Here is a 27,792-nt window from a genome sequence, read left to right as displayed (position 1 = left end):
ATATATACAGAAAAAAAATATTTATATATAGAAAAATGGTCGACAATATTAGAAATTACATAATATCGAGAAAAAAAAGAGAAATGCAGTAATGCTTGGAAAATTGAATAGGTAGGAGAAAAAATAATCGAATCACGAAAGTTGAAGGTTGGGTGAGAAGAGATGATTAATGGCGTCCATACAGAGAGTAAGGTGGGCAAGTTACCTGGATCTGATAGGCAGGTTAATTCGGGCCTGATGGTGCAGGAGGCGTGAGAAGGTCTGATGTTGCGATGCGAGATGTTACACAGGGCGACCTGAGATTATGCATGGGGTGATGTGTGTGTCTGCTTACGTGATGCGGCGAGTCAGGTAACGGGCGGCTGTTGTTCAGGTAGATTGAAGCACACCCGTTTAAGAGTCGTTGCAAATATTTAATTGTTGCACATATACAGGTATTCATAGTCGTTGCACATGTAATTAACAAGTGCTGCACGTGCAATCTAAGTTTATTGCACACGTATTTAAGATTTGTTCGTGTAATTCAGGTTTGTTTTATACATAAATAATGACACTACATTAAAAATATAGTGTTTTTAGATTGATGTGGCTCTGTTGGCTGAGAAAGCAGGCGACTCACGGGTAAGCAAGAAGAGCATTAAACGTCAAATCTACTTGTGCGGGGGAGTTACACAGGTAAGTACTAGAGGCACATCAGGTGTAAGGAAGAGGCGCCTTGACATATCAACTCCCGTGGAAACTGTGGAGAGAGAGATTTGAAACTTAACATAGCCAAAAATAAAACCATAGAAAAGGTTTCTATGATTCACTGGGAAAAAACTGACAATAAGAAAAATATTTCTTGTAGTAAAAATAAGAAGTCGGCTCTTGCAAACCATCGACAGCTCATGACCAAAAACACAATACCAGAGAGGCAGTAGATGATGGGGTAACTCAACTAACGGAAGATTAATCGACTTTTTTCCGGTGGAAGTGATGATGTGTTCTGGCAATTACTGGTCGATGGAGTGTCTGTGACGTGTGAGGTGTGAGGAGGAGAAGGAGGAAAGAAAGCTATCCGATCACCATCACGATCATTGTTATAAATCACGACCATGAGCTTGACAGAAACGGTCCTGTAGGCTGGAAGCTGCGGAGAGAGGATGGCTTATGGAAGGAATGTGGATAGGATGGGGAAGGAATATGAACAGGATGGGAAGGGAGCGTGGATAGGATGGGGAGAGAGTGCGAGTAGGATGGAGAGGGAGTCTGGAGAGGATGGAGATGGATAGGAAATGAGTATGGAGAGGTGGTGCAGTAGGGAGCGTCAAGGCTATGGTGTAGTGTAGTCATTGATGGTTTGGTAGGGAGGATCTAGGGCAGGAGGAGTCAGACTTGCAGGATACGCCTACACAGTGGGTATGACAGGGAGTGTGGGAACAGTCAGGTGGGTAGGCAAGACTGCAGAGTAGGTACGGCTAAGGGGCGGGGTAACCCTTAAGGGGTCCCGGGGGCAGAGGAAAGACGTGTCGGCAGTGTAATCACCAGCGTCTTCATGCTGGAAGGTGATGTGTGTGTGTGTGTGTTTGTGTGTGTGTGTGTGTGTGTGGTGCAGCCACACACAAGGTGGTGAAATATGTCTAGAGTGGCAGCACCATGTTAATGTTAAGGTGCAATCACTGCTTGCTCCCTCTCGCTTTCAGCTGCCGCCGCTGGCTAGCCCTTGTGGCGAACAGGGAAACAACTTGCATAAGTCTTCCCCTGCCAGTACACAGCCTCCTCACCATCAAGACTCTTGCTGTTCCTCCTCGTGTCAACACACGGTAACTGGGTGCCTCGTGGGCCCAGGCCAGATCAGCAGGGGATCTTGGAGTATCAATGGGCCCCAGAGGGACGGCGCATAGGCCTACTGGCATGTGGACACGTCCTAGCACCTACCAACCACCACCCTGCTGCCTTGTGGATTAACCTTGGCAGGTATAAGGCTACTGGAGTAAACCCCGAACGAAAAATCTGCCGTGGAGCCCCACATCAGGCAGACATGTTTTCAGAGCTCCAACAAGACCCCCAACGGAGGTGTAGGCGGGAGAGGTGACCACCATGGTAATCCAATGACTATACTGGCGGACGCAGGCAATGCCTGATGGACAGGTTACTAAGACGAAACCCAACAAACTGGGCTATCAACAGTCCATTGCGACTCTACCTCACCCCAGTCGTTGCAGCATTTGACCACTCGATCAGGAAAAGGGAGAGCCAAAATGTGTGGTTGCAGCCTGCACTCCTGCCTCACCACATAAATCAACTCACTCACAGCCATCATTCAGTTCATCATACCTCTCATCATCATCATCAAAACCCCTATACCACCAAAAGTCCTATGGTGACGGACGAGTGGCGATGGGGACAGGAAGAGATGACTGCCAAGAAACTCTAGTCACAACTCTGCACATGGGCGACACAAATAAGGTGGTTGTTTATGCACTGGGATCTAGGCAGCAACCACTCTGCTCACCCCACATGGGGAGGGGCTATAAAAGGTGCTCTAAACATAGCTTGCCTAAAAACCCAACCTGACTGGGCAACCGCACCCAGTAAGGTCATCCTCATGCGGTCGAAAACACACAAAAAAAAATCACAGATCCATACAAAAACAAACCATATAACCTCTTATGGTCGCTGCATGGAATGTCAGGACCCTTCTGGATACTGGCACAAATGCGCATCCTGAAAGAGGAACTGCCATTGTGGCAAAAGAGCTGGCTAGGAATAACATCGACATAGCAGCCATCAGTAAGTCCCGGCTGTCAGATGAGGGCCAATTCACAGAACGGGGCTCTGACTACACCTTCTTCTTGAAGGGTAAGCCTGCTGTGGAGACAAATCGCATTTATGGAGTTGGCTTTGCCATCCACCAATGCATCCTACACAGGCTATCTGAAATGCCTATTGGGATCAACGAGCGCCTCATGACGCTTTGTCCCACTGAATCACTCACGTTATGCCTTCTTCATCAGTGCATACGCCCCACCACTGGATGCAGAGGATGACATCAAGGAGGCTTTTTACACCGACCTCGACAGAGTGCTAACCTCTATCCCCTGAGAAGACAAGGTTGAGCTCCTTGGCGACTTTAATGCCAGAGTTGGCAGAGATGCTAACAATTGGCCGGGAACCATAGAGAGAAATGGACTAGGCAAGTATAATCCCAACGGCCTACTCCTCTTTAGCAAGTGTGCTGCACACAACTTCACTATCATCAATACTTTGTTTAGGCAGGCCGACAACTTCAAGGGTACGTGGCAACACCCACGATCCAAACACTGGCTTCTCATTGACTACATCATTGTCAGAGAAAGAGATCGCCGAGAAGTCCTCATCACCCTTGCCATGCATGGCTCAGACCACTGTGACACTGATCACCGACTTGTCAGATCCAAGCTCTCACTTCACGTCGCCCCAAAACAGCGAAGGCAGCAAGCCCCCAGAAGAGGTTTTAATACTAAGCTTCTCGAGGATCAAGCAGAAGCACATGCTTTCAGAGAGCAGCTCGAACATGGGCTTATAAACAACCCAACAGCAACCAACGTGAATCCCAGTGCCGAATAGGATACTCTTAATACTGTTATGACAAAAACCTGCAGAGAAACCCTCGGCCAGATCAAAAGAATACACCAGGACTGGTTTGATGAAAATGACCCAGCAATCAAAGCACTCATCAATGATAAACGTGCTACTTTTACTGACTGGCAGAACAGCCCTCAGTCTTGGACCAAAGCTGATATCTTCGGCAAGAAGAAAGCGGCAGCCCAGCGCGAATTCGCAATCTAATGAATGACTGGTTTAAGAATAAAGCATGTGAAGCAGAAAAACTTGCAGATCAGCATAAGATGTGCGAATTTTTCATTTACACTAAAACATTTTATGGGCCAGTCACTCGTGGCGCAGGCCCCCTCTGCTCATCTGACGGTAACCTCATTATTAAAGACGATGAAGGCCTCCTTCAGCGCTGGAAAGAGCACTACCATTCATTGCTCAACTGAAACACCGATGTGGATGTCCTGACTACCCAGCAGGTCCCTCAGCAATCCTCCATCCTCCATCCCTGGATGAGGTAGCTACTGCCGTCAAACAGATGAAAAATAACAAAGCCTCAGGGCCTGATGGAATCCCAGCCGAGGTGTATAAAGCAGGAGGACCTCTGCTTACCAGCCGTCTCCACTCTCTCCTGGAGAATATATGGGAAAAGGAAGAAATCCCCCAAGCTCTTAAAGACGCCTCCATTGTCAATATTTATAAGAACAAAGGAGACAGGTCAGACTGTGGTAACTACAGTGGGATCTCACTGCTCTCCGTAGCTGGCAAGATTATCGCCCAAGTCCTTCTAAACAGACTTCTTCCTGAGGCGGAAATCTCCCAGAATCTCAATGTGGTTTTAGACCATCACGTGGCACCACTGACATGATCTTTGCTGCCTGATAGATACAGGAAAAGTGCAGAGAACAGTATCGTGGCCTGTACATGGCTTTCATCGACCTAACCAAGGCCTTCGACTCGGTCAACAGGGAAGCCCTCTGGTGGACCCTCATGCGTTTTGGCTGCCCACCAAAATTCATTGCCATTGTGAGGCAACTCCACGATGGCATAAACGGCAGTGTCCTGCAAAACGGCACCCAGTAAGAATTCTTCCCTATCCAAACAGGGGTTAAACAAGGGTGTGTTCTGGCACCAACTCTCTTTTCCATCATCTTGGCTACCTTGCTTAATCGTGCCAGTGCCAATTTAGCTAGCGGGGTGAACATCGAGTACTGGGTGAAAGAGCGTCTTTATAACATAAGACGACTCCAGACAAGAACAAAAGTGTAGGCAGCTTCCATTACTGAACTTCAGTATGCAGACGGCCTTACCCTGATCACGACCTACAGGAGATCCTGAACACCCACGCAGACGCGTATGCACACTTCGGCCTTGAGGTGAATGTACGTAAGACTCAGATTCTCTTTCAACCTGCCCCTGGTTCAGACACACCTCCACCATCCTTCCAGCTAAACGGTACTACCCTCTCTAATGTTGCCCACTTTCGGTATCTAGGCTCCTACCTGTCCACCACCGCAGACATCGATGAAGAGATTCAGCATCGAATTAGATATGTATCTCAAGCCTTTGGCAGACTCCAAAATCGTGTCTTCAGCTGTAGGGAGCTGAAATTATCTGCAAAGCTGCACGTATACCGAGCAGTAGTCCTCTCAACCCTACTATATGGCAGTGAGACATGGGTCACGTACAGGAGGCACCTCAAGACACTTGAAAACTTTCACCAACGTAGTGTTACGCTCCATCCTCCGAGTTCGTTGGGAAGACAAGAGAGCAAATGCCAGTATTCTTGCTGACACCAAGAGTAGGAGCATCGAGGCTACCATTACCCATGAACAACTACGCTGGACTGGCCATGTTACCCGCATGAACTTTAGTAGACTGCCAGAGCAGCTACTTTACAGTTACCTAACGAATAGGAAACGTAACGCCGGCGGGCAATTGAAAAGGTATAAGGATAGTCTTAAGACAAACCTGAAAAAATGCCAAATCGACCCCCTCTCCTGTGAGTCGATTATTCCACACCGTAACGCTTGGAGGAGCACCACACGAGAATGTGTCAATACTTCTGAGTTATCCCGACTGCATACAGAGGCAGACAAGCGCCAACGCCGGAAAGACGTTGCCGCCGCCTGTCCCACACTAGATGTAGCCCTCCACATGTGCAACATCTGTAAACGATCCTGCCGGTCCAGTATCGGCCTCTCTAGTCACCTCAGAGCTCATCAACGAAGGTGACATCTTTCATAACTCATATCATTGTCTCATAGCTGGATGATCGTCATACTCAATTCCGAGTGACAGCTAAGAAGAAGAAGAAGAAGAAGAAGAAGTAGTAGTAGTAGGATATTTAATATTAAGGTAAATAAATGGTGGGAAGGTGTGGCTATTGGGGAGGCTGAGGCCACGTAGTAGTAGTAGTAGTAGTAGTAGTAGTAGTAGGTAGTAGTAGTAAAAAGTAGTAGTAGTAGTGTGTGTGTGTGTGTGTGTGTGTGTGTGTGTGTGTGTGTGTGTGTGTGTGTGTTATCCCTAATAATTCATGTCATTGTATCATAGCTGGATGATCGTCATACTCGATTCCGAGTGACAGTAGTAGTAGTAGTAGTTTGTGTGTGTCTGTGTGTGTGCATAAGGAAGCTATTTGTTTACGTGCGTGTAAGCATGCGTGCATGAGTACGTAGTGTATGTGTAAGCCTTAAATTACACAATCACCCCTGGCAGGATGTAACAGTAACAATCTGTGATGGAGCTGCGAGGAGGGCCATTAGGGAGGGGCTATTGAGGAGGGACCATCAAGGATGGGCTACCGAGGGAGGGGGCCGAAGGAGGAGCCGCCGAGGGGAGCCACTGACGGAAGGGCCACCGAGAGCAAGACAGAAGGCCTACATGATAACCCCCAGCCAATCATCCATCATCACCTGAACAGTTTAGAACCCTCAATTAACATTTCCTAATATTATCAGTACCGTTCAATCACAAAACATGATTAACTCTGTGAGGGAGTCAGTAAGTGGCGGCTCTTGTGAGAGACATCATGTAGCAGGACTGTAGTAGTAGTAGTAGTAGTAGTAGTAGTAGTAGTAGTAGTAGTAGTAGTACACCCCCGCCAGTCTGTACCCGCGTCTAGGCCAGATACCACCAGGGGGTAAACCTGGTCAAGGCTGTTTCACATTCCCCCCAGGCCAGAATATCTCTGACAGTTTAGTTTAGGTTGAGTTACATTAGGTTGGATTAAGTTGGTTAGCTTAGGTTAGGGAAGGTTAGGTTAGGTTAGGTAGCTTTTCTCTTTAAAGGACCCTTGAAATAATTTAACACTCCTTACTTAATCGAAATAAGCGATTCGAGTGTCTCTTAGAAGCCACTCTTATGTTTATAATATAGTTCCAACTTTGTTAAAACATTCTAGTACACGCCTTCATGTCTCTTTGGGCGAGGAATAATTTTGTTCATGAATTTAAAATTAACTTATTCACCAGCTTCAGAAAACTGCTGAACAACATGGGGAACACAACGATGAACAGAAAACGGGAGACTCGCGTACAAAAAAAGGATGAACAATCACGATGATGGGCAATTGAGATAATGAGGAGATAAATAAGATAATGACGTAAAAGATGGAACATAACAAAAGACCGTGATAACCCAGGTAAATAGAGAAAAGACGTAATGAACTTTAAACTCTATTATAAACAGGATATTAATACAGGTAATAAGTAAGCCAAGACACACATAAGCATGAATTAATTACAGTTAAGTGTAATTAGAAATGCATAATGTAATCCAGTTCGAAATAAGCAGAGTATGATAAACACAAACACGCATCACAACAGACAGACACACACACAGCACGACAGACAGACATAGCGACACACACACACAGCACGACAGACAGACATAGCGACACACACACAGCAACGACGACAGACATAGCGACACACACACACACAGCACGACACACATCACGACAGACAGACAGACAGACATAGCGCCACACACACACACACACAGCACGACAGACATCACGACAGACACACACACACACACACACACAGCACGACAGACAGACATAGCGACACACACAGCGACACACATCACGACAGACAGACAGACACACACACACACACATCACGACACACATCACGACAGACACACACACACAGCGACAGACAGACATAGCGACACACACAGCACGACACACATCACGACAGACAGACAGACACACACACACACACACATCACACACATCCGACAGACACACACACACACACACGACAGACGTAGCGACACACACAGCACGACACACATCACGACGACAGACAGACACACACACACACACACAGCACGACACACATCACGACAGACAGACATAGCGCCACACACACACACACACACACCGACGCACGACAGACAGACGAGACACAGCACGACAGACATCACAACAGACAGACAGACAGACACACACACACAGCACGACAGACAGACATAGCGACACACACACACACACACACACATCATGACAGACAGACATAGCGCCACACACACACACACACAGCACGACAGACATCACAACAGACAGACAGACAGACAGACACACAGCACGACATACAGCACGACACATACGGCACGGCAGGTAGCAGCATTTATCTGCCAGTGGTCGTAGGTGATTACCACTCAACACATGATCTAATTGTAGAGCTCACTATCTGTTCATCTCAGTCTTTGTGTGGTGGTCATATTATACGAGGAGGGTCTCTCTCTCTTCCTCTCTCTCTCTCTCTCTCCTCTCTCTCTCTCTCTCTCTCTCTCTCTCTCTCTCTCTCTCTCTCTCTCTCTCTCTCTCTCTCTCTCTCTCTCTCTCTCTCTCTCTCTCTCTCTCTCTCTCTCTCTCTCTCTCTCTCTCTCTCTCTCTCTCTCTCTCTCTCTCTCTCTCTCTCTCTCTCTCTCTCTCTCTCTCTCTCTCTCTCTCTCTCTCTCTCTCTCTCTCTCTCTCTCCTCTCTTCTCTCTCTCTCTCTCTCTCTCTCTCTCTCTCTCTCTCTCTCTCTCCGTTTGTCCTTTTACTCACCAATACTCAAATTGTTCTCACTTGATCAAATGCGTTCCTCCTTCACCTGTCTCTCTCTCATCCCCCTGCCTTCATCCTTCTTCCCTCCCTCCTTGCCTCCCTCCTGCCTGCCTCTTTGCCTCCCTCCTGCCTGCCTGCCTCTTTGCCTCCCTCCTGCCTGCCTCCTTGCCTCCCCTCCTGCCTGTCTCCTTACCTGTCTCCTTGCCTGCCTTCCTTGCCTCCTCTCTGCCTCTCTCATCACTCCCTGTCTGTCTCCTTGCCTGCCTCCTTGCCTCCCTCTCTGCCTGCCTCCCTGCATCACACCCTGCCTGTCTCCTTGCCTGCCTCCTTGCCTCCCTCTCTGCCTGCCTCCCCATCACCCTGCCTGTCTCTTGCCTGCCTCCTTGCCTCCCTCTCTGCCTGCCTCCTGCATCACTCCCTGCCTGTCTCCTTGCCTGTCTCCTTGCCTGCCTCCCTTGCCTCCCTCTCTGCCTGCCTCCTGCATCCTCCTGCCTGTCTCCTTGCCTGTCTCCTTGCCTGCCTCCTTGCCTCACTCTCTGCCTGCCTCCCTGAATCACTCCCTGCCTGTCTCCTTGCCTGTCTCCTTGCCTGCCTGTCCTCCCTCTCTCTGCCTGCCTCCCTGCATCACACCTGCCTGTCTCCTTGCCTGCCTCCTTGCCTCCCTCTCTGCCTGCCTCCCTGCATCACACCCTGCCTGTCTCCTTGCCTGTCTCCTTGCCTGCCTCCTTGCCTCCTCTCTGCCTGCCTCCCTGAATCACTCCCTGCCTGTCTCCTTGCCTGCCTCCTTGCCTCCCTCTCTGCCTGCCTCCTGCATCACACCCTGCCTGTCTCCTTGCCTGTCTCCTTGCCTGCCTCCTTGCCTCACTCTCTGCCTGCCTCCCTGAATCACACCCTGCCTGTCTCCTTGCCTGCCTGCCTCCTTGCCTCCTTCTCTGCCTGCCTCCCTACATCACTCCCTGCCTGTCTCCTTGCCTGCCTCCTTGCCTCCCTCTCTGCCTGCCTCCCTGAATCACTCCCTGCCTGTCTCCTTGCCTGCCTCCTTGCCTCCTTCTCTGCCTGCCTCCCTACATCACTCCCTGCCTGTCTCCTTGCCTGCCTCCTTGCCTCCCTCTCTGCCTGCCTCCCTGAATCACTCCTGCCTGTCTCCTTGCCTGCCTCCTTGCCTCCCTCTCTGCCTGCCTCCTGCATCACACCCTGCCTGTCTCCTTGCCTGTCTCCTTGCCTGCCTCCTTGCCTCACTCTCTGCCTGCCTCCTGAATCACACCCTGCCTGTCTCCTTGCCTGCCTCCTTGCCTCCCTCTCTGCCTGCCTCCCTGCATCACACCCTGCCTGTCTCCTTGCCTGTCTCCTTGCCTGCTTCCTTGCCTCCTCTCTGCCTGCCTCCCTAATCCACTCCCTGCCTGTCTCCTTGCCTGCCTCCTTGCCTCCCTCTCTGCCTGCCTCCCCTCACACCCTGCCTGTCTCCTTGCCTGTCTCCTTGCCTCCCTCTGCCTGCCTCCTGCATCACACCCTGCCTGTCTCCTTGCCTGCCTCCTCTTGCCTCCTCCCCCTGCCTCCTCACACCTGCCTGTCTCCTTGCCTGCCTCTCTGCCCTCCCTGCATCACACCCTGCCTGTCTCCTGCCTGTCTCCTTGCCTGCCTCCTTGCCTCCCTCTCTCTGCCTGCCTCCCTGAATCACTCCCTGCCTGTCTCGTTGCTTCCCTTCTTCCTTGCCTCCCTCTTCGTCCCTTTCCCTTATATACAGTACAAAGAGCACGATACTATTTACCTTGTCATAGAGAGCAATAACCCTTCATCACCGTACCTGAAAGAAAAAATAAATTTATTAGATGAAAGTATTAGGTTTATTAACTATGATACCTGCAATAAGTAAACAAACCAACAATTAAAAAAAAAGACATTCAATTAACAAATGAATGTTAATATAATATAAATGATACAATAAATGAAACGTTAAATATAGAGGCTTATGATATTTTTATTTTATTTTAATATGAAAGCAAGTGGACTGATCCAGCGTAAACGTCAGTCAGTCAGTCAGTCAGTCAGTCAAAAACACGAGTTCAGTAAAGATCTACAAGGCAGGTAACAACATATATGGTTTCAGTAGGATAATTTAAGAGTACAGTCACACAGATCCAGGTAATGACGTCACTCTGTCAACTCGGGCCCTCCTGCCCAATGAGTAATGGCGGACATCTACCCTGGACTACAAGTGCCTCTTCATATATCTTAACGAGACTCGCCATTTTGTCTTTCAGGAAGATTGTGTTTGTTGTTTCAGTACACTTGAAGGAGTTGCGTATGTGTGTGTGTGTGTGTGTGTGTGTGTGTGTGTGTGTGTGTGCGCGCGCGACGTGTTTAACAATGTTTTGCTGATGATAATGTAGTCTTTTGCTTACGAAAACAAAAGTATTTCATAATGACAGTAATATGTTTAAAATACAAGTGGTTCTAATAAAACAAAAGTTCTGTATACACAAAATACTGGAACGTCTTTGTCTTTTTCATCTCATTTTTTTTTCTTTTATTTTTTAAATGACATCATCATACACCTATACCTATTAACTATTAAGATTACATATTTTCGCTTTGGACATTTTTACCTCTGATGTAAACAAAGGTATTAATCACATTTACTGTTTTGGTCCACAGGAGTCACTTTACCCACCCACCTACTCTCCCCCCACACACCATCCCTACCTACTTACAGTACACACCTACAGGCACTCAAGAAAACCTCATTCATTACAGCCTTATTGACCGACTGTCTCCCCCCAGCATACATCTCCCTCTTATATCTCTCAGTCCTGGGTTTCTATAGACCCATGCATCACCATCTTCATCCCGTCGCCTGTGAATAATAAGCAAAAAGCGACTTGGAATTTCTTGCACGCCACCTGCTAATTAACGCCCCATAGGTGTGCTGTGTAGGGTCAGGCCACCTGTCACTCATCTCGGGTGATCGTAAACCTCCTCACTGACACCATAGGGATTTAGGAAAGGGGGGGGAATAGGGGAAGGCGTTGGGGAAGGGAAGGGTTAAGGGTTTGGGGAAGGGGAAAAGAAGGGTATGGGGGTTCGGGAGTAAAGGAGGAGGGGAGAGGGTTTGATGAATAAAGGTAAAGGAGGCGGATGTAAGTAAAGATGTAGGGCAGGTAGATGAAGGTATGGAACAGTGAGTGGCAAATGGAGGGGTTAAGAGGCATAAAAATAAGGTGACTATGTAAAGAGGAAACAAGGAGAAGTGAATGCGTGAGATGAAAAAAGAAGTGCAAAAGGAGTAGGGAAGTAAATGAAGCTGAATATGACAAGACATGAAAGAGATGGAGAACTGCAGCAAAGGGGAGAATGAAGAGAAACAACAAAAGACACGGAAGAGGAGGAGGAGGAGGTTGGGTGGGGCGCGACAAGACTTACTAATCACCAACATAAACACGGGTGGGTGAAGGAGAAGCAGACGTGACCATCGACCACCGTAAACAAAGAACAAGTGGCGGACGTGAGGAAGAGCCCAGTCACCCCGGCCCTATTGTTTAGCTGGGAGACACTACTTGTTACTACCTATCTCCCTTGATTAACAATGATGCCCAACCCTTCTCCCTACCCCTGCCCCCTGTATTCTCGCCCTATCTTCTTGACACTACCCCTATCCTCTCGCCCTATCTTCCCAACAATCCCTCCTGTCCTCCCCAGACTATCCTCCAGTCTTATCCACTCAACTCAACCTCCGTCTTATCTGCTCTACACCTACCTTCCCTTGCCGCTCCCTTCCTTACCAAGACCCTGCTTCTACCACCTCTCCTCCTCCCCTACCTTCCATTTATTTTCTTCGCTGTCTCCCTGCCTCACCTCTCCACTACCCCCACCATAATTCCCCCACTGTTGCATACCCTTGATCGCCCATTCGTTCCCCATCCCATTCCTCTCCTCCTCCTCCTCCTCCTCCTCCTCTCCTCCTTCCCTCTGTTCACCCTCCTCACCCTCGCTGTTCCTTCCATATGTCTCGTAACTTTGGGATAATGGGTGTCTATTTATGCCCTATAAAGACCAATCGATTATCGGGTACCTCCCTTATTGGTCTCGCCTGAGGAAGTTTGTTCCTCAACTTTTCCCCTGCCAGAGAGATACACACCCATCCACCAGTCCCCCCATCTACCCAAACACATCCACCTACCCACACACCCACCCACCAATCCATATACCCACCCATCCCCCCTCTCCCCAACAGTTAGAATTAATAATTGTGTATCCACTCTACAAGCTGAACTATTTGCCATACTCCCAGCCCTGAGACCTGTTGAAGACACTACCACAAACAGTCTCTGTCACTGACTCCTTATCCTCGCCACTTGCACTCAGATTATTACCCACTTGTCTCATAAATCAGACACAATCACGAGTGCCCTGTTGACGAAGGTATCAGGATCAAGCTGCTGTGGATCCCCTCTCACATAGGTTTCAGTCAACATGGTGGACTTGACAGCTGGTATATTAAGAGTGCACCTATTAGCTAAGTTAACTCCTATGTACTGAAGTAAACAAACAATGTACTGGAAATAGTCTGTAACATTCAGTACCTCCACTCATCCACGCCCTCAAGTACCCCCCACTCCAACCGCCCTCCAGTACCCCACTCAACCACGCCCTCCACTCACCCACGCCCTCCTACCTTCCTCACCCAAGCCTCCACTACCCCTGCCTCCCTACCCCCTCACCCGCTCTCCACTACCCCCACTCAACCGCCCTCCAGTAACCCCCTTCACGCCCTCCACTCACCCACGCCCTCCACTACCTTCACTCACCCACGCCTCCACTACCCCCACGCCTCCACTACCCCTCACCCACGCCTCCACTACCCATCCCCACGCTCTCCACTACCCCCACCACTCCCACGCCCTCCACTACCAATGAACCATAATCTTGAAAAATAAATAAGACAAACCAAACATAATTCAACGAAACACAAAAAAGATGAAACATGATAAAAGAGAAAGGGAGAGTGAGAAGTTATAAAGAAAAGGAAAAATAATTTAGAGAAGCGAAAAAAAAATATATCGAGTGAAAAAATAAATACTAATAAACCCGTTAAAATATATTCTCCCCATCGTAATTCATTTTGAGGTATATTTCAAGCGGTATAAAAACAACAACTTCTCTTACACCAGCGATCCTTTCTAAGAATATGTTTCGTTGTATTAAGATTTTCGTGATGATGCTTTCACTGTTGTGGGTGAAGGAAGGAAGGAAGGAAGTACTCTACCTTCTTTACATTGTTGAAAATAAAAATAAAATAAAACTGTATTGGTTATCGTTCAGGTATCATAATGTAATTGTCCCAAATTAGTTGAGTAACATTACGATTTCGGAACCTGATGCCACCCCCTCCTCTCCGTTCCGTTCCCTCCGCATCGAAAATCAAAATAACTTTTTTCTATCTCTAATTCGTTACCATTTCTGCAACGTTATCATTTACTAGAGATAAATAAATAATTAAATAAAACGTTGACAACTAACAACACCTTTATAGATTGATTGTGTTAACAACATAATAATGCGTAAAATATTAACAATTTGAGCGAATTTTCATCAACATTTTTTTTCCTATCAGCAGAAATGACCACTGTTATTATATTCCAGGACTTTTAACGAGCGCGCACGCACACACACACACACACACACACACACACACACACACACACACACACACACACACACACACACACACACACACACACACACACACTTTTCCCCGTTCCTCTTCCACCTGTCAAAATCTCCACAACAGAAACGGCCGCAAAAGTTCTTCCGCGTCATTATAAATTTCCAATAATTATATTCTTTACCCACAATTCAATACTATGAGGAAAGCCGCCTGACAACCCTGACCAGTGTCACGAGCCCAGAGGTACGTCCTGTAAGTATAATCAAGTGTATTTTGGGGTCTTTTTCAGTTTACCTGCCATGTTAATCACGGCCAATTTCACGAGAAGAACGCGCCATCAATCCCTCAGTCGACAATTTCAGGCCATCTTCGTGCACTTTCCAGGAACCTCGTCTTATAAGGGGCTGAGAGTATATGGTGTTTCTGTGTGTCAGTCATCTCTTTACACCATCGCCTTGTTGCGTGTCTGGTACGAACCGATACCTGAACTTTGTCCTGTCGTCACACAAGAACAACCTCAACTTTTTTTTTAAAGAAATAGAACCTTAAATGGATAATAATAATAATAATAATAATAATAATAATAATAATAATGATAATAATAATAATAATAATAATAATAATGATAATAATAATAATAATAATAATAATAATAATAACAATAATAATAATAATAAATAATAATGATAATGATGATAATAATATTAATAATAATAATAATAATAATAATAATAAATAATAACGATAATAATAATATAATAATAATAATAATAATAATAATAATAATAAATAATAATAATATTAATAATAATAATAACAACTAATCACATCTCTTCACTTAACTAGGAGGATCTTTTGCTACCATACAGTTTACCTTTACTAACATACCATGACACTGCCCCCATCCCTGGCAAGCGAGAAGCCTTAAAGTAATCAGGACCACAAGATACCAAACACTGATTTCAGGGGTCAAATTTGAGTTCAAAACAAGAGATATCAGGGATGCAGTTGGTCCCCATCCTGTTATCTCTAATTTCGTTTGACCAGGGCATCAGGGTGCCAATTTTTACTAAGGGATGGGAGTCGAGGAGAGTAACTTCCGGAGCCTCATTTATGTCTGTTGGCACACGTCATTATGCCTCTGTACACAAGATCGTTTTTATTAGAATTGCAATGGCATGGACCGGGTGTTTGATGATATTATTTGTGTTTTTTTATTATTATTATTAATATTTTTATTATTATTTATTATTTTTATTTTTTATTGATGGTTAGATATGCATATCCTCTACTAACTTTTTTTATCTTCAAAATAGTTTACCTAGAGCTATATAATAAGGATACTAATACTACTACTACTACTAATAATAATAATAATAGTTAGTGTGTGTGTGTGTGTGTGTGTGTGTGTTCCTATGTCTGAAAAAAGACTCAGTGTGTGTCCGTCTGTATAGGTATCCGCTCATCCAGCCTGATGCAACAAACTCCTCGCTCTTCACAACCCTCACTTCACCACCACTCCCCCTCTCGCCCTCACACTCAGCATCATCCGTCCATGTATCCCCCTCCTCTCCCTCCTCATCTCTCTCATACTTACCGCCTCCCCCTACTCCTCCTCCCCAATCACTCCCACCTCCTCCTTCTCACTTCGCCCTCTTCTTACCCTTTCACCCCCATTTCTCTTCTCTCCTACCTTCCATCTATATCTTTTTGTTCCACCATTTATCCCTCTCCACCTCGTCCCTATCCCCCTCTAAACTATTCCCCTACCCTTCTACATCCCCTTTATACCCCGTCTCCCTCCCCTACCCTTCTACATTCCTTTCCTTCTCAGCACCTCCTCCCCTCTCTCTACCTCTCCTTCCTCCCTCCCCTCTACCCCTTCCCTCCCCTCCCCTCTTCTTCCCCTCCCCCTTTTCACTTCCTCCTCTATTCCCCTCTCCCTCCCCTCCTTTCCACCTCTGACCTTAGCTCGACGCCGTCATCCCCTTGCCCTGCGCCACACACTTTTCAAGACCTTGGCCAGATTGCGTGTGAAGGTTTATATGCAGATGAGCTTCTCCTGAAATAGAGTTCTTGTGTCTCAGAATTACGCATTGAGCACGACGGTGGACAAAAATACGTACCCATACGACCTAAGAGACTCTCTCTCTCTCTCTCTCGCTGGGGCCAAGAGAGGGAGAGAGAAAATAGCAAAAGCGGATGGGAGAGAGAGGCTAAAAAAAAAAGAGAAAGGAAGAGCATGAGAATGAGAGGGAAGGCATGATAATGAGAGGAAGAAGATGAGAGGGAGAGGGTGAAGATGCCCGGAGAGGAATTGTTGTCTTGGTACATAAAGGGGTGAAGCTTCATGTGTTGGTCAGGTGTCTGCATTCATCACCATAATGGCGTTGGACGAATGGGCCACAGTGTTTACATAATGGCACGTGTGAAGGAGGGACTAGAGTGTGGCTGGAATAACAATGTGAAGCTCCTTTATGAAACATTGCGTCAAAATATTTCACACGGAGTCGCTTTTTGGGCGGTGAGGACCTTCGATGCCTCGTCTGTTACCTTCCACACCCACAAAAAATATACCGAATCTATTATTCCCGTCTAAAAATATATATAATTTTACTTTACATGTGAATCTATTGAAAAAAAAATATAGAAACAAATTACGACGATGATTAAAATGTGTCCATTACGTCTCTACTCTTTCAGGGATCCTCCAATTATCAACGTCGAAGAAGGAGAATTTCTTCAAAATATGATTGGTCGGATGTGTATTGTAATCCAGTGATTGGTCAGCTCTCCCTCGCTCGAGTGCAGACACCCAGAATCAAGCTCGCCCTTCACATCCCGGCCTCGGTAAAGTCTATGTTTGAAATTTCACGGGACAACCTCCATGACGAATACAGATTTATGTAAGTGAAGTTCCTTGAGGTGTGTTGTTGGCCCAGCACTCATGACCCCAGACTCCGTACCTCCCCCCCTCCTTTGTCCCCTCCTCCTTTTCTATCCACGTCCCTCTATCACGTCCCCCCCTCCTCCTCTTCTGCACGTCACTTATATTCCCCCCACCCCACTAACCTCTACCGCCCCCCCTCCTCCTCTTCTGCACGTCACTTATATTCCCCCCACCACTAACACGTCCCTCTACCACATCCCTCCACTTCGTCATTCAACCACTCCATCACCTCAACCTTATTCCCCTCCATGACGACCACTCACCTTTCCTACCACAGCAACTCCCAATACCATCACTATCACCACAACTACCACCACTCTTTCCTCCTCACCACCACCATCACAGGCAAGGAAGGATCATGTACTGGTGAAGATGTGGAAGGATGAGTTGCTGGAAGGAGGCGCTGGATAAGAGGCATGTCAGTGGAGTGTTAAGTTTGTGGAGTGCGTTGGTGGAGGAGTGTGTTAGAGGAGTGCGTTGGTGGAGGAGTATGTTAGTAGGGTGTATTGGTGGAGGGGTATGTTAGAGGAGTGCGTTGGTGGAGGAGAATGTTAGTAGGGTGCGTTGGTGGAGGAGTATGTTAGAGGAGTGCGTTGGTGGAGGAGTATGTTAGTAGGGTGCGTTGGTGGAGGAGTATGTTAGTAGGGTGTGTTGGTGGAGGGTATGTGAGTAGGGGTGCGTTGGTGGAGGAGAATGTTAGTACTTGGTGTGTTGGTGGAGAGAATGTTAGTGGGGTGTGTTGGTGGAGGGGTGTGTTGGTAGGGTGTGTTGGTGGAGGGGAGTATGTTAGAGGAGTGCGTTGGTGGAGGGGTATGTTAGTAGGGTGTGTTGGTGGAGGGGTATGTTAGTAGGGTGTGTTGGTGGAGGGGTATGTTAGTAGGGTGAGTTGGTGGAGGAGAATGTTAGAGGAGTGCGTTGGTGGAGGAGAATGTTAGTAGGGTTTGTTGGTGGAGGAGTATGTTAGTAGGGTGTGTTGGTGGATGGGTGTGTTAGTAGGGTGTGTTGGTGGAGGGGTATGTTAGAGGAGTGCGTTGGTGGAGGGGTATGTTAGTAGGGTGTGTTGGTGGAGGGGTATGTTAGTAGGGTGTGTTGGTGGAGGGGTATGTTAGTAGGGTGAGTTGGTGGAGGAGAATGTTAGAGGAGTGCGTTGGTGGAGGAGAATGTTAGTAGGGTTTGTTGGTGGAGGAGTATGTTAGTAGGGTGTGTTGGTGGAGGGGTGTGTTGGTGGAGGGGTGTGTTAGTAGGATGTGTTGGTGGAGGGATGGTGCAGGTGGAGAACTATGCAGGGGGGGTTGAGTGTAACGAGGGTGTGACAGTATCTCGAGTGTACAGGACAGTACAGTATATACCTGTCTACCACCGGTGTCCTTCAGGGCCAGGTGTGAAGGCTGTATGGGGGCCTCATAAATCGCGTGGCGTTACCCATCCATCACCCACCACCCTACCACCAGCTCTCCATCAGGTACCCCCTGTTGACCCTCTCAAAGCCAAATGGTCTTCACACCTGATACATTATGCCACAGTAGCCCCAGCACACTACACCTCAACGCTAGAAGATTAACATATAGATTTACGAAGACAAAAATGGACCGTCTCACCAAGTCGTAAAATTCACTGCGAGGTTCTTACCCAAGCTGATGATTCTATTATAGTGGGCACAACTCCTGGTAACACAAGTAAACTGAATGATCTTAGTTAATGTAGGCAGTATCGCCTCCTGGTGTCGTCTTCATAATCCTGATCCAGAATTTACGTCTGTGCAGTAAAATCTGTTCCAAATAAACTTGTTTCATGGAGTCTGTAATTTTTAATTTATACGTATAAAATATTTCAGTGTTTTGTATGAGATATAGTTCACTCGGAAAGAAAAGTAATGTGAATTTTAAACGAAATAAATAATTTTAAATGTTAATCTTGACATAAGAGTATTTTTCACTCGGCAAAAACTTCATTTGTTTGTGTCAGGTTTGTTTAGAAGGAATTACCTTTTTTTTTATTCTGTGTAATATATCACGTCCGTCTCAAAAGATATTATAATGATCAGGGATTTATGTCACCTGAAAAAATCTCTCTCTCTCTCTCTCTCTCTCTCTCTCTCTCTCTCTCTCTCTCGTGCACACACACACACAGGTTGCAGATAAGTGGGTCACGTAAATGTTTTTTTTTTCTTTTCTCTTAGTGAAGGTTGAGCGCCATATTTCTCAACACGGGTGGCAGAAGTGGTGATGGCGCCCCTGCTGGCTCTCACCAACACCTCATTACAGCAAGAAGTTCGATAAGAGGAGGGAGGGAGAAGTATGTTACCAAGGTGAACCAGGTACATCCCTCCTCCTCATCATCATCATCATCATCATCAACATCCTCCTCATCCACTGTGTTGGCATTGATTCCCCCCATCTCTCTCTCTCTCTCTCTCTCTCTCTCTCTCTCTCTCTCTCTCTCTCTCTCTCTCTCTCTCTCTCTCTCTCCATTCATTCATTCATTCTTTCATATCGTCTTTGTCTATCTCTGTCAAGGTCTGTATATGTTACTGTGTGTGTGTGTGTGTGTGTGTGTGTGTGTATCATTATGCATGTGCCGTGTGTTTAACCATCATTATGTCTGTTCTAGCCTTAGTTAGTATGTCCGTCTGTATGTCTGTTTGTCTGTATTTGTATATCTCCCTGCAAAGAATCAACAAACAGGTCTCAAAACAACCAGTTAACAATTCAATGTAAACAGCATAAGTTTACTTTTGTCGACGTGCGCGCCTCTAGCACCAACAGGCGTCCTATAAGAAACCCAAACCACAAAACCCCTCCCAAACTTTTACAAAATCCCGTTTTGATATTCCACGAACAAACTCATTACACTCTGAAATTACTGCTTAAACTCATTACACAGCCAATTAGGAATTCCGAGGGGGTAGTGCAGAGAAAACTGAGGTGAGAGAGGAGAACAGAGAAGCTTGATATTGGTAATTCACTTAACTTTCTTATTGTAATTAAGAAATATATTCATAATTTATTTAATTTAGTCTTTGTCATTATTTACGTATTCATATGTTGTTGTTTTTAGTTTATTTACTTCACATTTATTTATTTGTTTATTATATGACTGAATGTCCAGCCAATCAAGTTATTCTGAGTCTGTGCTACCCATTACCTCACACCATTACTCCATCTTTCTTGTCTCATACTCCTATCCCTAACCCATGCCACACCCCCCTATCCCACCTCTGTCCCACACCACACCCCTATCCCACCCCCTTCGACACCCCTTATCACAAACACCTTCCTCACCCTCATCCCACCTCTGTCCCACACCACACCCCTATCCTCATTTTCTTATCCCGCCCCTATCCAACCCCTACCCCACCTAATTATCCCCTCCCCATAACCCTTTCAAATATCTACCGTTAGGCTTAACCGTTGAGATAATTTATACGGTATTTTCACTACCCTTTTATAAACAGATGGACAGACAGACAGTTCTACCTCTATATTCCCCAACAAATCAAAATCTTTATTGGACATGGGTTAAATAAATGCCCGGCGACCCAACAGGATTATCCACGAGGCCTTCCCGTATCTCTCACATGACCTATGACCTCTCTGTATCTCTCGCATGACCTCCCTGTATCTCTCACATGACCTCCCTGTATCTCTCACATGACCACCCTGTATCTCTCACATGACCTCCCTGTATCTCTCACATGACCTCCCTGTATCTCTCACATGACCTCCCTGTATCTCTCGCATGACCTCCCTGTATGTCTCGCATGACCTCCCTGTATGTCTCGCATGACCTCCCTGTATCTCTCACATGACCTCCCTGTATCTCTCACATGACCTCCCTGTATGTCTCGCATGACCTCCCTGTATCTCTCACATGACCTCCCTGTATATTCATTATCATAAACTGAAAACAGGCACAGTAACCCCCCCTCTCCGGCTCCCACTTATCTTCACTATCAGGCACTAAACTTACACTGAATATTTACTTATCTAGCATTTGGTTTTCACTATGCCTTCACTACCAAGCGACTGACTACCAACCCTGCATCCTAATTATCCAAGAAGAAGAAAAGGTGGAGGAGGAATAAGAAGACAGAGGAGAGGTGGGATAAGAGAAGAGGTAAGAAAAGGAGGTGGGGAGATGAAGTAGGGGTAGGAGGAAGGGGAGGTAGGAGAGATGAAGTACGGGAGGAGGAGGAGATAAGAGGACGAGGTGGTAGGAAGGAGAGATGGGTTAAAAGGAGAGGGGGGAAGGAGAGACGGGGTAAGGTGAGGGAGAGGTAGTGGAAAAGGAGGAGAAGAATGCAGCAACATATTCTAATGCCTCCTAATACTTCACCACGAAACCTACACCTATAGTACAGATACACGTACATAACAAACAGATTGGAACTTCTTATAGATATGGTTAATGACAGAAACTCAAGGTCCACTACGACTCGGGGAAACAAAATATACCTGCTGATCTCTTTACAGTATGGCCAGGATCTGTGCTGAGTAAACGCTGATAGAAGGAGAATTGTAAACACAGTGAGGAATGCTGATTTTGTGTGTGTGTGTGTGTGTGTGTGTGTGTGTGTGTGTGTGTGTGTGTGTGTGTGTGTGTGTGTGTGTTTGATTGACTACTATATGAAACAATCTATGATCAGGAACGAGGTGTCTCATTGGTGGGTTTGTCAACTTTTTCTCCTAAACTTAAGTGTGAAAATACATAATAATCTTCACTTTAATCAGCTGTTTCATATTACCATTATATCACCTATCACTATGTCCTGGTTTATATGGGAAATAAATTGACAATTATATAAATATATGTATTATTTTGGGGGCGCTGTAGACCAAAGACTGGATGTTAGTGAGTGAGGAGACATCTACGGTCGGTCCAGTCTGACAGTTAATATGAACTAAAACAAGTCTACTGCGCCAGTCTGACAGTTACCACGAGCTAAAATATGTGTAACTGTCAGTTTATCACACTCCAAATAAGCCACAGTGAATATTATGTAAAATAAATACAAAGACCGTGTGTATATTCAGTGACCTTAAAAATCTCTTCCCACAAGCTCGGCACCGGAGAACAATCATATACAAATACGGGCCAACAGGATTCAATCTCTTCCAGCAATTTGCATTCATTACATTTCTGTTTACGCTCGCGACAAGCTTTATTTAAGGCTCGTTCTACTGTGAATAAAGGAGGGGATACTCTCTCTGTGTCTTAACCTTACGTCACCTGCAGTCGACGTCGAGAGCCTTATATTTACGGTTCATGGTTAAGTGGCTCAACTTGGCCCTCCGAGGACACACACATCACACCATTAAACAAAAGATGAGTCATCATCCACAGTGAAGATCCCCCGTTACCAGTAAAGTGAGGAGGAGGGGTAAGGGAAGGGTGACACCGGCATTCCTGTTACTATCACAAACATCCACACTCGTGCCCGGGGAGTTAACCAGTGGATGCCAGGCAACACCCGGGTGACGCTGAAGACCTGTGTGTGTGTGTGTGTGTGCCACTTGCCATGCCGTCCTCCTCCTCTTGGTTCAGGGACATTCTCCTGTGGTCTTACTGTAGTTAGGGAGGGGAGGTGTTGCTGTGTTCTATGCGGGGAAGGGAGGGGGGGGTGTTGTCTTCTATAGTCTTGCAGTCACTTTTACTCTTAAGGGAGGAGGGAAAGAGGGGTTCTGATCTGTTGTAGTGAGCTTCCTGTAAGGGAGTAGACTGTCATGGTCTTCCTGTTAGAGGTCTTAGTAGACTTAACTCCCACGGTTCTGCAATGATGATGTGTCCCAGACTGACAAGTAAATAATACCACAACCATCAGGATATAACACCCACACGTCCTTAACCCACGTCTCTTACCACAAGTCTGACCACAGAGACGAAGAAGTTCTTGCCACCTGAGGCCTGGCGGTATCAGCATTCTGAGGTCCACTGATAAGGAAGTAAACCAACCACTCGTTCGATCTGGCAGAAAAGCCAGTGTTCGAGGTCAGCCACCGAGGACAACATACGCAGTTCCTGAGACACTATAGCGGGTGTGGAGAAGACGAAGAGCAGAAAAGTTGAAACAAACAGCTGTGGTCCCGGACGAGGAGGAACTTAGTCACCGGATGATGGCCCTCAATATATACAACGTCTACCTTGACCTACGTTCACACTATGTTTAAAACTATATTTACATTTAACCGAATTTAATATATAAAAGGCGAGACGCCTAAGAGAATTAATATTTTTTAAGCCAAAGTACTGAAATAATACTGGACAGATTAATACTTTCCATGGACGGCCAGTATGACATAACACACAGCTATAAAACAATAAAATACAAGGCGGTAAACGTATAGAGTGAAACTTACGATCATTCGCTTTATATACACAATCACTCTATCAGCGGCAACAAGACTAACCCAGACGAACAAGACACTGCTGGTGGGAACACGACTTTAAATGATGTTCTTCTGGGAGGATCAACGAGCACAAAACTGAACACACAAGTTCCTCGAGCAGCAACACGCGACCAGCATGGCAGGGGAGAGATAAGGAGAGGAATGCTCGTGTTGAACAGCAAATGGGTCAATATGATGAAGCAGATAAGTGTTTGGGCTGACCGAGTAGCCGCGCTCAGTGAGAGTGTTGCGGGTATTTATCGTGGAGTAAACAATGGGGAAAATGTTGTTGTCGCTGCCACCAAGCCCTGGTAATGACGTGTCCCGGTGACAGTAATCACTGATTGCAAAGCTCGACCACTACAGCCGCCGCTTCCGCAACTGTGGAAGTGGAGGTATCCTTTACCTCAGTGTGGGTGAGGACGAGCGTACAGTACCGCAGCTGTCTCTGCTTCTCACGGACGACTGGAATATGCAAATATTTTCATCGCAAAGGAGTAAAAAACCTCTTAACCTTGAGTAGACTCACTCAAAAGAAAATGTTGTCAAATGGGAGTGAAACCACGTAATTACGCGAAACCAACTTACTGTACAGGAGGAACCATTACAATACGAGGACTCCCTGTGAGGTACAGGGAGTCGCCTCCAGAAATTGTCAGCAGTCAGAGTAAGGTAGAGCAGCCATCAACTCTCACAACACAGTGGAGTTGATGTGTGCACTGCCCCACACACACACACACACACACACCGTCACACTGCCACATAATTCAACATAGACAATGTTGAAATTAAGGAATAATATAAATATGGCAAAGAGGCCACAGAATCGTGCAGTGTGTGTGTGTGTGTGTGTACATGGCGTTATTGAGAGTGTAAACAAAACTCCATTTGAGAAGGAAGCTGTAAATTGTGAACATGTCAAAAAGGTAGTGGAAACGAGGCAACATATTTACCCAGGCGTCAGGGGGAACAGGTACTCACGAGGCGTTGATATATATACACAACACCAGTGACCCGCGACAGGCCGCCCACTACACCCACCACATATCATATGAAGTCACCAGCCAGAGAGAAAATCTTACTCTGACACCACCAACGGTAATGCTAGCGGTGCTACACTAACAGGGATCTTACACCTGCAGTTAGAGATACTGGTACGGTGCGTGTTCCTATATAACTTTATCGCATCTGACTTAATGAAATTATGGATGCCTTGTCATTCAAGAATTCTTATATATATATATATATATATATATATATATATATATATATATATATATATATATATATATATATATATATATATACTTTCCATTTTCTTATTTTTACCTCCCTGGCGCGCGCATAAAGCAAATCAGCATCCAAAGTGCCTCTCGAAGAAGGACTCGGGACCACCTCACGTGAGTCTCAACGCTCAAGACACTGGATGCAGTAGCCATGTAAGTACATCCCAAGATAAGACGGATTGAGAAACGTTACACACACGACAGGATTTATAAACTGTTCACCGTCGAGTCAATTATCAAGACACGAGAAGATATTTGCCCTACGTCTTAATACGGCAGGAAAATTCGAGAAATAAATGCAGTGTTCGCTGTAGCCTATCAGCCCAGACGTAATCAGTCACATACAGATGAGCGCTTCCCGAGGGCTAAAACGGGGTGTGGGGCGCCTCGCTCCTGCTGGTGGCCCCGAGAGAGAGAGAGAAAGAGAGAGAGAGAGAGAGAGAGAGAGATGCGCTGGGAGGAGCAACACATGTGGGATGGGGGGGGTTGGTCGTAGGACGGGCTGTTTGAAAGTGACTGTTTGTGTTGATTAACTGAGAGAGTGACTGGGTGGACTGGCTCTGTGGAAAAGTGATTGGTGGTGATGGGGGAGTTAGATTGAGGGAGAGTAACTGAGGGAGGGTGAACTAACTGTTGGAAACTGACTGGAAAAATGACCGGATGGACTGACTATGGGAGAGTGACTTGGAGGACTAACAATGAAAAAGTGATCGACAGGATTGGAATAATTGTGAGAAGGTGACTGGAAGGGATGAAGTGGCTGAAAAAGCAATAGTTTATGTGAATTGACCAAGAAAGTAACTGGTGTAAGGTGGGGTGACTGTATGGTTAACTGGGGGGGGTGACTTACTGTGATAAACTGTTAGGTAATTAGGTAGAGGAATTATCGCGAACGAGTAGATGGTGGGCTGATTGTGGTAAAGTGGACAAGCAGGTGGTGGAATGACTGTGGCACTCAAACTAATAACCTTCTGTTGATGTGAAGATGAGACGGACTTGAAGTATAACGAACGAGGAGGCAGTGAGGAGAGCATAAAGAGGCGAGTAAAGACAGGAGAAATTTGCAGTGAGGCAAAGGTAGCGTGGGAGGGGGAAAGAACAGGAGGGAGGGAGCCGACAGTAGTAACAGTGTTGGTGGTGTGTACAATTGTGATGGTGAGTGGACGGTGCAGCTAGTGGTGTACGCGGCTACGTGGCCAGAAACAGTTGTGAGGATGGGTGAAAGGTTGGCTACGCGAGGTACGAGTAGCTAGGTATCGGAATACAAATAAACATCAGTATGTAGGAGCAGTTAGCGTAGGGTATGGCTGTAGGGAGAGAGGGAAGGAGGTAACGGGACGAACACTCTAGCGAGGTGTGGCGTAGGAGATGATTATGTAAGTATTCTACTAAACATCGTTCACACACACACACACACACACACACACACACACACACACAGGCTGTATGCTTGAAATTATTATGAATATGCTCATGCCTTCACTCCCTCCATGGTTTAATAACTTATAACAGTAACTTTATAATAGCATAACAGAATTACTGCTGCTTTTATATTTATACATCACGAAACAAGAGTGGAATAAATTTCAAAACACACAAGTGAAAAATCAGAAATTATATAAAATACATATCAGCCTGGACATGCAAATTTGATAAGAAAAGAAGCAATGTTTAATATCATCAGTGCAACGTCAAAATTGCTGCATAACCTCTGACAACTCATGATTTACGTTTTCCTTTATACCACTACAACTACTACCACCACCACTACTACCACCACCACCACCACCACTACCTGAATTAGGATATTTACACACACTTATGTTTATTCGGGATCATTTTCAAAGTAAAAAAAAAAAGAAATCCTTATACTGTATAGACTTTCTGAATTAAATCTTACGCTTATGGATGTTAATTAGAGTTGTTTATACACGTGAGTGTGGCTGGTGAAGATACTAACAGTGATAATTTCCACCGTGATCTTCTACACAGTGTTACTCTACAAGAGAGGCGGGCGGGAGCTGCTCAAGCCTCGGGGTGTGGTGGTCGGTGTTCAGCATGATGATGACGACGCTTACCACAAACAGAAGAACAATCTACACCTGCAGGATGTGAAGGCCAAAACAGCCAAGAATGTTGAATTAGGCGTGGGTGTTAGGGTGTGTGAGTGGGCGGGGCAGGCGAAGGTCGCGACCCCTGACCTGGGACGGCCAAGGGGCTGCCTCTTGAATATTGATATCCAGCCCCTAGATACCTTGAAAGATAGGAACAGCACGATATCAATCACAGTCGCCGATCATTATATGGGAGTAGGGGCCCGCTGCTGCCTCCACCCTCACCCCAACAACCGGTGCTGGAGGAGGAGGGAGGGAGGGTGACGCGAGAACTGTCTTTACACCCTCTATGCCAAAGGAGAGGAAGGAGCTAGCTCTCTCCCTACCTGTAATGCTGGAATATAGTATTTACACCCTCCAGCACACGTCCTAACTCTCCCATAAATCAAAGGTAGGGGTTATCTACACATCTACACCTCCTGTGCTGCTGGGGGCTAGACATCAACCAACACGCCTCAGGGACTTGGTGAATACTCGCACTTCCACCGGGACCACTAAGCTAGTGGCTAAGTTTTACAAGTGTGTATACTCTGGATTGGTTACGCTCATAAGCAGTGATATAGAGAGAGATTTGGACTCTCCGCGTCCTTATGTGTGGGACGAACTTTATGCCTTCAACACCGCGACACCCAGCATGTTTAATTCAGTTACTGTACCTCGTACACGCATATATTTTGACTGCCTGTCATTCCCTTCGTAGGATTTGCATACTATTACCGCATCGAATTGTACGAGGAGTTGCATGACTGTGTATA

General features: G+C 46.2%; 1 protein-coding gene across 1 annotated transcript in view; it reads left to right on the top strand.

The window, feature by feature from the left end:
• The window catches only part of LOC121856560 (sialidase-like), a 43,334-nt gene that overhangs the window by 4,353 nt on the left and 11,189 nt on the right, over positions 1 to 27,792 (top strand). Inside the window, exon 2 of the mRNA XM_042352174.1 lies at positions 26,916 to 27,070. Coding sequence (XP_042208108.1) covers positions 26,916 to 27,070 — 155 coding nt within the window. The remainder of the gene's footprint in view (positions 1 to 26,915; positions 27,071 to 27,792) is intronic.

Source organism: Homarus americanus, unplaced genomic scaffold (genome assembly GCF_018991925.1).
Source record: "Homarus americanus isolate GMGI-L3 unplaced genomic scaffold, GMGI_Hamer_2.0 scaffold1024, whole genome shotgun sequence".
NCBI lineage: Eukaryota > Metazoa > Arthropoda > Malacostraca > Decapoda > Nephropidae > Homarus > Homarus americanus.
Note: the sequence above shows the minus strand (reverse complement) of the source record. Positions and strands in the feature narration are given on the sequence as shown.